At 35.9% G+C, this 11,828-nt stretch overlaps 1 protein-coding gene across 1 annotated transcript; it reads left to right on the top strand.

Annotated features, from left to right (window-relative positions):
* Positions 1 to 2,251: 2,251 nt before the first annotated feature.
* On the top strand, positions 2,252 to 8,563 carry LOC113236092. The gene is made up of 5 exons (XM_026472078.1): positions 2,252 to 2,365; positions 3,076 to 3,137; positions 5,047 to 5,203; positions 6,506 to 6,596; positions 8,454 to 8,563. The coding sequence occupies exons 1-4, from the start codon at positions 2,257 to 2,259 to the stop codon at positions 6,577 to 6,579; spliced, it is 402 nt and encodes a 133-aa protein (XP_026327863.1). The 5' UTR covers positions 2,252 to 2,256; the 3' UTR covers positions 6,580 to 6,596; positions 8,454 to 8,563.
* The last annotated feature ends 3,265 nt before the right edge of the window (positions 8,564 to 11,828 follow it).

Raw genomic sequence — 11,828 nt, 5'->3', positions numbered from 1 at the left:
AGCGTGTGTTGTCCCTAAAAATTAATAAAAGTGATCAAATTTTGTTTAGTGTTAATCGACTCGGTTTCATGAAGGGATCATGTCATTGTGTGGGGCGAAAAAAAAGGGACAGCCAAAGTAGGTAAGAATAAAATTGATTAATTTTTTTATACTAATAGACTCAGTTTCATTGTAAAGGAAGAAAAAACAAACTTGAACAGCAGAAGTTACTAATTTATTCCCATACTGTCTCATTTAAAAAAAAGCACTCTATGTGGTACGAGTATGTCAGACAAGAGAGAACCAAAGAGGACGTTTGTACAAACAAATCAAATAAAAAAATAATTTATTCCGTAGATAAAATTAATTTACACTTCAAAACGTCATTTTTAAAGTTACTGCTGCTACTGTTTAAGTCACTATGTAACTTCCCTGAGAAGAACGAGCAAGAAACTCTAGTGGTCGTTCTTTTCAAATAAACTTAAATGTTATGGAATACATCATCATCGATCATATCACATTTGTGTGGAATCTAAAGCTATCTAGGGCATCTGATACCACACGACAGTTTTCTTAGAAACGTCATTAGACCGAGATGAATTTATTTCGATCAGATAAGAGAAAAAGAAAATGTTGTCTCGTATCAGGAAATCAAAGTTAGAACAGAGATATTTAGCAACTACTCCATTGACAAGAGCTTAACTCTTACATAAGATGTCAGTTTAAAAGCATCATTATGATATTGACATTGCAATAGTGAGTACTTCATCGCACTGACTACGTGACTGAGAGTGCACGCAAATCACGATTGTACACAATACTAAAAGCAGTTTCAGGAATCAATTTGGTTAGCACAGTCAATTAACAACAATGGCTGTCCCAATCGCTTCCTATCGTTTAAATCGTTCATCTAATCTCATTACATATTGTAATCAACTTCAGAGGTTCACAACATTTTGTCACAGGCGTCGCCACTAGGGGTTTTCTGTGCAGGATTCCGCTGGGTAGTTATAGTAGCAGTAGAAAGAGTTAGTCCAGGGAAGTACAGCCACCTTACTTATTTCTGCCGCCAAATTACAGGCACAAGGGACTTATCAACTTATGAATCAGGGTGACGGGTGCTGTGGCAGTGCCTCGCCGATCTTTGCGATTTAAAGCTAAACTGTTATGGAAGGCGTGTCGCTTACCACCAGGCCTACAACTTGTTCGTCCCATCACATGATATTATAAAAAAATACCTGCTCTGCCTGCTACATTCTCATTTGCGAGCATATCGAGGTTGGCACTTTGAACTTTGGACCGTTTTTATCACTAGTTGAATTTAAAATTAAAAATTAACATTTAAAGCCTCTCTAGCTTGGTGTGTTTTTGACCCTGCACCACGCTCAGAAACGCGTCTCGCTTAAAAATGATAGACGGTAACGCTCGGTTCACATAATTTATAGTAAAAGGTATAACAGTAGGGAAAACGTGAAGGAAAGAAGAAAGGAAGGACAGGTACAACAAAAACAATGGTATAAAAACAGGTAAAATAATATAAAAACACTACCTACAGATTAGAATTTATTAATTTATTATTATGTGATTAGTGAACTTACCCCAAAAGGGGTAATTGTGTAAAATGTATTCGTATGAAATATATTGCTGCGTTTTAAGTTTTTATTTACATGATTGAACACGTCTGCTCTCTTCGAGAATTTCGTATGCAGTGACGACGGAACGAAGGAAGAAAGAATGGTGAAGAAAAAGAATTAGAGACGATTCAAAATTTGAAGATTAAGTGGCCAGGAATTGAGAAAACGGAGATAAAAAGGTAGGACGACGATGAAAGAGGTCGCATCGTCTCACGCTTTAGTGATATTCAGAATACTTTTCCGATAATAAAGAGGGGAGTTTGAAGTTAGAGAATCATATGTTTCTGATTGTTTGTGGCATCGTAACTCTCATATCGACGAATTGATCTTATAGCGGCATTTTTTACTTGAAGGCTAATTTAATCTTAGGTATGTTGTAAAAAAATGTTCTAAAATAGAATTATTTTCACATGACAAAAACTTAAGTTGTAGTGTAGTGTAAAACGTAAGTTACATTCAAAATCTTATGTTGACAACGTCTGAACACGAATTAAAATCTCCTATAAAATCCCATACATTTGTAATCTATCAGGGCTAAGAGTACCAGCGCGACATGAACATGTCGAAACTACTCTTAATATTGGCGTTGGCAGTAACAGTCACCTGGTCCAACGCTATCAGTGACAATGAAACGTCTTCGCGGATGGATCAGGAGATATCTCCATCTGCAGACGCCCAGGAAAACGTTGTACCATTATTTGAACTCGATAATGTTCTAAAGGAGTGTAATAAGACTTTTAGGATTGAGGCTTGTAAGTAAATTCGTTTATAATTTTAAAGACTTCGTAAAGTTATACTTTGGGTTTGATTCTCGACGGATCCAATCTATGAGTGACCGTTTTATTGGTTCTAAGTAGTGCACCTTGGCTATTGTGATAGTAACCCTATATGAGTTTCCTTGATTCAGACCAGGTCATTGGTGTGTTTACCTTTAATTTTTTATTAAAGAACACTCAACTTCAAATGTGCATGGACCCAGCGAAGAAAAATCAGTTTTTCTCAACATCATTTTGTAATTTCATTTTGTAATTGCATTGTTTGTATGCAAAAACAGTGTTCAATGAAATTGAATCTTATCCACTGGTGATAAATATGCACTTTTGCAATCTATGGGAATTTCATTAAGTATATTGTATTTTTTTAAATTCGAATTATCATCATCAACCCATTTTTGCTGCGCACGGGTCTGTTCTCAGGCCAGGGTTAAGATCATGCGGTTTGGGGACATCACACGTTTTCCGAGTTTTTTTTTTGTGAACCTTCTTCAACGTACAGGTTTCATCACGATATTTTCTTTCTCCGAAAGGCTCATAGCAAAACTCAGAAAGGCGATAGGTAAAATTCGAATACTAATTACACAGAATTAACAGAGATTGCATCTGACTCATCTGATTTATAAGCAAGTGTCAACCTTTCTAGCAACACAGGGTAACATAGTTAATTACTTATAACGTGATTTTAGCTTTCATGGAAGATCTTCAACAAAGCGGTAGTTTCGCTGATGAGACTACCAAAACACCGAAGGTAAGTTGACATTTGATTTTATTATATTTCAAAATTCAGAATTTATTCTGGTGTCACTTCGCATGTTCGTATTTGATATACTTGGCATACAATAACGCACACACTCAACATAATCTCGCACTATGGAAACTCTGAGTCGCGGGTGTCATGGACACACACATAGACAACCACAAATTACACCCAAACTCACGAGAGAAATAAATGTATGCCATACAAATATTTCTTCCGACCCGGGAATCGAACCAGGGACCTCTGCGTGACAGGCAGGTATGGTAACCACGGAGGCAGTTACAATCACAATGTGTAGATGGCATGTGTGACAAAGTATTCGCCTTGTTTAATAATAATAATTATAACGCCCACACACTCATAATCCAACACTAGGGAAACCCTGTATCGTGGGTGCCATGGACACACACATAGACAACCACAAATTACACCCACACACCAGTGAAATAAATGTAGGCCATACAAATACTTCTCCCGGCCAATTTTAAATCTCTGCGTGGCTGTCCAGCATGATAACCATTTGGCTAAAGTTTGCGTATTCGATAAATATGGCAAACACCAAACTCGCGCATCCCGTTACCGCGGTCGCATTGGTCGGTTTCTCGACGCACACCAAAGGAGCCAAATAGGCACCTACGCACGTAAATCGTCCACACTATGGTCATATTAATTATTTTAACTCTTTATTTGGCTCCATGTGTAGGCGGTCATATTTGTCAGTGTTTGCATGATTGTCTTTAGGTACGTGAAATATTTTTCCAAGTACATCAAACACCCAATATCGATTACAATTAGTAATGTGAAGTGTCGTTATAAGATTTTAAGTATCTTGAGCGTAAAATTGTCCGGAATTTGGAAGACAACAAACTTAGCATATTAAAAAGTAGTGGAACTTCATACAAACGTATCAGCGTGGCGTGTGTGTGTGTTTATGTGAACACCTGCTTTGAATGCAAAATCTTGTACTTACTTGAAAATAAACACCACCTTTTGTGTTTATTCAATTAAAAGATAGTTTTATTACTTTATTTACAGCAGTTTCGTTTTCTGTTAATTTATTGTATAGGTAACAATGGCTAAAGTATTTATATACGTAAGTGCCCAGTAGTACCTAAGTGTAGCAAATACCTAATAGGAAATTATAATTTGTCGCCAATGTACTCAAATTTCAATAAATAATACGCATATCCAAAATATAATCCAACTCCCAGGATTTGTAGAAGGGAATATCCATATTATTATTTAGTTTAGCTAAATTGGACATAGTTATGCAAACAAGAACCAACTCAAACTTCGAGTGAAATTGAGTTATGTATTTAGGTAGAACACCAGACGTGTCCTTTACCCGCTCACAAAAGATCCTGGCAATATGCCAAGCCAAAACGGAGAAAATAAAAGTCCTTCAGGGTACTAACCCTAAATAAGTAACTTTTTAATAGCTAAAAAGAACCATGCTGCGTAACTTCATATAATGTATTTTTTTAAATATGCTAAATGGGTTCATGTTACAAGTACCGAAGTACTGTAGATTCATTACGAAAACTAGAATATGGTTCTCGTTAACTAAATAAAAGGATATTTCTAAGGATATTTCTCTATTTCTTGCTGTATAATATAATAGTTTCCCTATACCATTCTCGATGCTACACATAACTCACGTTGTTTGTCTCAAATAACTTACCCATTTATTTCTTCACATTGTTTTTACAAAAATCTAATAATCTCGAAAGTGACATTTTGTGGGTTGATTCTAGTTTGCATAACTAAGTCCAATTAACGATGACTGGCTATGACACTGGCTAGGCTGCTTGAGCAAGAATTAGGTAGGCTACCCGGTCGGGCATCTGCATAGAGAAGTCTTACCACCAAAAAAGCTTCCTTAATTTCTTCTAATTTTCAGTGCTACGTGCGCTGCTTGCTGGACTTGACAGGAGTGACAGAGCTCGAGGACGGTAAATACGACCCTGAGCAAGCGGCCTTACTGTTTGATGGACAGCTGGAAGGAACACAGAAGAACGATGTTGAAGAAATGGCTAAAGCCTGTATGGAGAATCGAGGTGAAGTTTGCGGCCAATTTTTTTTTATTACTATGCTACTTAGATACAAGACTGATCATAGACATCCTAGCAGAAACAACCTATTAAAGCCGAAATAAAATTGCAATACACATTTTAGATTGACTCTTCAATAAAGAATGAGTTCTGCTACCATGATTTTTGTGAAAATAAAAAAATACTCCACAAGTTTGTTATTATTATCAAATTTGATTGGACTCTAACCAACTGAGCTACAGATCGAGTCTAGCTGTTTCAGGTTCAGTGAGATCGAAGGAAATTTTGATTAAAAAAACCCAGAATTGAATTTTAAAACAGGACGTAAATATTTTAAAACAGTCGTTAAAACTTAAACCATGCTTCCCTGAAAAATCACGATATGTCGCTTATGTTCTATAAAACACCTTATTTCCACCTTAGACTTATATAAATAGGACATAGAGAAGTTCATAAGTTCTGCTGACCGGATCTGCAGTTCAGTTGGTAAGCGGGTGCCCTAAATTGGCAAAACAGACACAGGTTCGTGTCCTGTCAGATCGCAGGAATTTTTCATTTGTGTTCCATCTTTGTATTAATAATTATAACAGAGATAAATAATATTCTGGTAGTAAAAGCATTCTTTATTTAATTTATATACGGCGGTCCAAAGCAACGACGGACCAAATTTTTAGTGACGTTTTATATTTCGACTCAGTTACGCGATGGATTCTGACGAAGAAACATTACTTTTACCTTATTAAAAATGACTCGCCCGCTATGTTTTTTTCAGTTGTAGTTTCAATTTCAAAATTGTCAATTAATGTTACATATAAATTTTCCCATGCCTTTTTTTATCGAGTAGATTGGAATAACTGGCGGAACTGATATCCCATATTGCAGGGTGTTGTTTTATATTCTCTATAAATTCTTAAATTGTATTTTCATCCATCGTGGTTAATTTGAAAAATTAAAATGTACACGTTACTAACCGTGACTGCAACCGAGCGTGACTGCAGCGCGACAGTCGCGCGGCCGCCGCGCGGTTGCAATGAATGATGATGCTACAAATGTTGCGACATTCGTCGACATGCTACCCGTCCTTGGGATTTAATTTGGTATTACTAGCGACCACACAGTTGAAAAGTCTCTGGCGTACTCTGTCAGATTCAGTACGGGTAGATTCTAGCGCATTACGGTGGAATCCGGCGCATAATTGTTATAGCATAGAATGTAAATTTTAATATTCTCTACCTTCCCGTCTCCCGATATGCGTTGGCCCTTGGAGGTGTTAAATAAAGTATGTTTTATAATTGTTATATTTTTCAGATGAAGATTTGTGCAACAGAGCGTACGCGTTTGTAAAATGCGTACTGGCGAAAAAGAGAAACAAAATACGATAAATATTCATTAAACTTAGGTTTGGAAGTTATTTAAATTCGTGTTGTCGTATTGTCTTCGTGATTGTTTTTAGTGTTTAGTGTCGGGATTTTTTTTAATAAGAAATAGAAAGATAGATAAAAATGTTAATTGAGCAACAAGCAAAAAGAAACGTTTGCAACCACTTCACAAGGCCACACAAAAACATTAGAACATAAATTAGTATTTTTAATTGATATAACATTGATATAAACTCATATTTAAAGAGAAAACTAAATTTTCTACGGGCACACCAAATTGCAACAGTTTGTGCTGAAAAGACCCTGACTCAGCATAAATACTGTACACCATGAAAAGTCAAACAGTGCTGGTTTTCTGCCAGTATCTGAGCGTGGCAAGGGTTTCAAAGCACGAGACGCAAAACAACTTTTGGGGCTATTCAAGGCTAGAGTAAACAGGCATTTAGTTAAGGCAAACGCGTACCATCGTCGGTCACATCGTGAGATTGTGGCCAAGCGTGTGTCTATTAATTATAAAAAAAATTTGCTACCAAGCGAAACACACAACTTTTCACCTCACTATTATGAGGAAAATGGTAGATGAAAGAAAAACAGTTGAACTAATAATAATAATAATTATAACACACACACTCAACATAGCCCGCCTAGGGAGACCCTGTATTGCGGGTACCGTGGACACACACATAGACAACCTCAAATTACACCCAAACTCACGAGAGAAATAAAAAACATCAGTTTTTTTTAAATCAAAAGTAAAAGTTTATCTTTGGATGCGTTCTGAATTTGCAACTCATCAATTTTTATTCTTGTTTGTGCTAAAAATTTTGTGTGAATTTGAAATTATTTTAGTTCTTCGACGAATTAAAATAATGTAAAAAACATAATTAGTTATCGCTGTTAAATTATACTACATAAATAAGTAATGCGACAAGTCGCGTAGTTGAACGTGTTATTATGTTTTTTTTCCATCGAATGAAAAAGTTTGGTGCACCACAGTCCATTCTCAAGTTCGAATTTCAAAAATCATTTCCATGTTAGCGCTTGTGCGCGCAGAATTGTAATGACAAAGAAAGCCTTTACGAGTTAGTGAGGTGAAAATGACGTTTCTCGCCGTGTGCAGTTTCGTGCGGAGCCGATTGCTCATAAATGAAAGATTTGTATGAGCGGCTGCGGATGCGGATTTGTATTGGCGCACTCATCGCTTGGCACATATCGTGTAACCTTGAGCGAGTGACGGAGCCCTGGCAAGGGAGCATTCCCAGGGTTCGTGATGTCAAACGCGCTGATTTGTCCAGTCGCGCGCTCGCGAAACGGACGAGTCTGGACGGCCTCAGGCCGACACGCGTGGCGGCGCTTATTGGAGTATGTATGGAGAACTAAGCCTTCGAAGTTATGGACCAGCGTTGGATCCGAATAGGCCAAAACCCATTTAGCAGGTTCTCTGTAGTATTCAAAGAGATATATTTCCATATAAAAATTATGTGTAAAGTTAGATATTTCATTCTTAAATAACTCGTTTTAGATTGTTATTTTAGCCTGTTTCCGGCATTTTATATAGTAAAGTACATCGTATCGTGTAACGATTAAGCACATTTCTTAGGTGTATCGTATATTTTTTATAAGACCGATATTTAATAATGAATACCTAAACCATTTTTTTTAGATTAAAAAAAACTGTTTTTCCCGCTTCTCTTCACAGACCGTGGGAGAAGGCCGTGGCGTGGGGTAATTAGGCCGTAGCGCTGGTTTTCTATAGATAGCTGGCGTCCATTACGATTAACCTGTTGACTAAATGCTGCATTCAAACTACTTCCTAGCTAGTAAATGTTTGTGCTAATTCATGTAGTTATCTAACGATTCTATATATTTTATTGCAGTGGAAACGTGTCCATGTGAACGCGCCTACGAATTCGTCAAATGTCTCCGACAAATGGAACTTCAGAAATATGATTCACAGACTTAAAAAAGAAAACGGCTGTTTTATTCCTGTACCTTTACCAATGATTGAATGGATAAAATTATTATTATTAGTAGCTTTGTTTTGTAGTAATGAGCAATAAATGAACAAATAATTGCGAAAAAGTTTTATTATAACCACCTTTCATTTTGGTAGTGGATGCTTCCTATCGAATGAAATGGAAGTTAAAGGTATGGATGGGAGGCTTTTTGATGGGGATTATAGTTGCGAGGAGATAGTGAGAGAGAGAGAGAGAGAATGTGAACAGTAGGGCTAGCACGAGATGATGCGATTACCGCGAGATACTGCTATTCAAGCAAAGATATCTCGCGCTTTATGTCGTTCGTGCTAGCCCTGCTGAGAGAATTTAGTCTTCTTACTTGGTTTTGGAAACAGAAAACATGCGATAAGAAAAGGTACTTTCTTGTTAATCTAAGCAATGCCCAACGTCAATGTCGTTACCATAGATATAGGAATCCTATGTTCCTATGGTCATTACAAAGAACCTTACATTCACTGCTTAGAGGGAAGGGTTTCAAGTTCAAAGTGAACCGTTACTAACCAATTGTTACCCGGTGTCAAACTAAGGAATGCCTTGTAGATACTACCCGTCAGGGTAATCAAATTAAACTTGAGACTACTTGACAGTACTACAACAACCAAGAAATATTTCTCACATGATTTGTGCTTAAGAAAGTTTGGTTTGGAAAAGTTTAAGGAGATTGGTATGATGACTGTGGCATCGCGGTACATTTACTCAAATATTTTATATGCCCGCAAAAATAAACATACTTTCAGTAAGAAAGAAGATCTCCACAATATTAACCTAAGAGCTAAGTGCGAACTCATGGTGTCACGATTTCGTTATAGCAAGGTAATCGACTTTTTTATGGGGAATTGTATACATTTTTACATTAAGATTCTGGAACATATATTAAGATTATCATTTCCTAAGTTTAAAAACTACTTTGTGTTAGATAAAGATGTATGGAAAGACGACACTCTAGATTCCACACAAATTTGATTAAAAGTGTATTCCATAGCATTTAAGTTTATTTGAAAAGAGCAATCCCTAGAGTTTCTTGCTTGTTCTTCTCAAGGAAGTCAGCGTAGTGAACGAACAGTAGATTAAATGTGACGTTTCCAAGTATAAATTTATTTTACGTAAATAAATGATTCTTTGACTTTGATCCCATCGATCAATTTGAGGTATTGCTTGTTGTTTGCTTTTTCAGTATACCTTTTAAGTATTTGCTATACATAGTAGCAATACATTGCAATCCACTGTTCGTAATATATCAAAGACTACGATGGGAAAAGGAGAAAGCAACAGGCTGCATATCACTTTTTTGTATAATAATTATCTCAATCATATTAATAATGATATTTAAAATTTATACAGACGCTTATCAATATGATATTTCAATTCTTAAATTCGACAAATTTTCTATTTGTTGAACATACCATTTGTTAGTGTCGGCTGGCCGAGTTCCCCGCATCCCGCAGCATAAGCGCGCCTCGTAATGTAAACTCGATACTAGGGATCATTATATCTAAAATCACATATATACACTTACGTCATTATTCTAGCTCCAAGCTATTATTACCGAAGCAATCCAGACTTATCAAATAACAGTAGAATGCGTCTAGTCTAATTAGATTTGTTAATTACCAAACAATGAATTTTTTTTATTGCACAAACGATGAATCTCTTTTTGAATCGGTTTAGTGTCTAGAACGATTGCCTGGTTCTACATCTGAGACTGCACCGTCCACTAGTTAATTTAGAGTATTAATCACCTGAAGCAGCGGAGAAAGTAGTAGAGAAGAAACTTCATTAAGTTAATTTATAGAACGGAGCTCCAGATGGGAAGACCAGTTTGGTCTGAAATTGCGAAATTTAGAGGATAATGTGGAAGGAAGGACCAAAGTAGTTAGACTTATATAATACCGAGAAGTCAATTTACATTGTCTGCCATACCTGGTTTCAACAAAAAACAAAAAGAAAAACATTTTATAACAAAAGTACCAGGGCAACATGAAAATGTATCAACCACTTCAATTCACATATGTACTGGTCCTATTTTTAACGTGTTTCGTATTATCAAAAGCAGGAATAATGTATAAACAGAAAAATGACGTAAAACATCGAACACTGACAGAAAACGATAACATTTTGCCAGCTAGAAGAAGTTATAAACAACCGGCAGGAGTTGCGCTAAGAGTTAGTTATAATTTCAGAAGTTTTGAGCGGTATGATACAACTTTGCAATAAAACTTAGACTACACCGTTACGTAAGTGGAAGTATTTATACGATTATATACTCACTTCATCATCATACTTCGAGAATAAACCTACTGTAAAGCCAAGGACATTTTCACACTTTTTCACAATTGTCACATTCAAATATACCAAATTGTTAACGAAGCAAGGTCTGATTTTCAACATCGATTTTTTACAGTACCAAAACTGGTTTTAAACAAAAACTGAGGGTGATTATGTCGGATATGAGCACGCAACATAGAGTAAACGAGGGGGTTGCGGGGATTAAGTATATCCAGAAGCATCTTTATCGTGTCTAAACTTGTCTAAATAATAATAATAATAATAATAATAATAGTAATAATAATAATAATAATAATAGGCGAGAGTTTAAAATAAATACGATAATAATAATAGTAATAATAATAATAATAATAACGTTTATTCCTCCACAAAAATACGTACATATAGATCTTAGTAATTAAGATACATCCAATAACTTATTTTTGGGAGCTGGTGCTTGTTAAAGGCTTAACGCCTGTACTACAAGTCACCAGGCTCTCACCCTTGGAAATGACACATGACAATCTTAAGGTATTAACTAAGATTAATTGTTTATAAAAGAAAAACATTTAAATAGCGAAAAAATACATTTGACATTATTGAACTATATACACCTAAAAGATCAAACTTAAATTAAAATTAAATAAAAAAAAAAAAAAAAATTTTTTTGCACGTAAAAGATATTTGACCCTGAGTGCGTGTTGTATTATGTGTGTGTGTTTGTGTATGTGTGTGTGTGTGTGTGTGTGTGTGTGTATGTGTATGTGCTCGCGTGTGCGTAGTTACGGATATATATATATACAGGGTGTAACAGAAAGGTGTGGTCATATTTGAAGGTTGGATTCAGTTAATGGTATGAAACTAGTTAGCAAAGTTGTTTTAGTACACACTACGTTATTTATGGAAATTTCGCCATGAACAATTTCGATCAGCTGATGTCATTTAACGAAAATAAATAGTCACATCACA

Source organism: Hyposmocoma kahamanoa, unplaced genomic scaffold (genome assembly GCF_003589595.1).
Source record: "Hyposmocoma kahamanoa isolate Upper Pololo Valley unplaced genomic scaffold, ASM358959v1 88870, whole genome shotgun sequence".
Classification (NCBI taxonomy): Eukaryota; Metazoa; Arthropoda; class Insecta; order Lepidoptera; family Cosmopterigidae; genus Hyposmocoma; species Hyposmocoma kahamanoa.
Note: the sequence above shows the minus strand (reverse complement) of the source record. Positions and strands in the feature narration are given on the sequence as shown.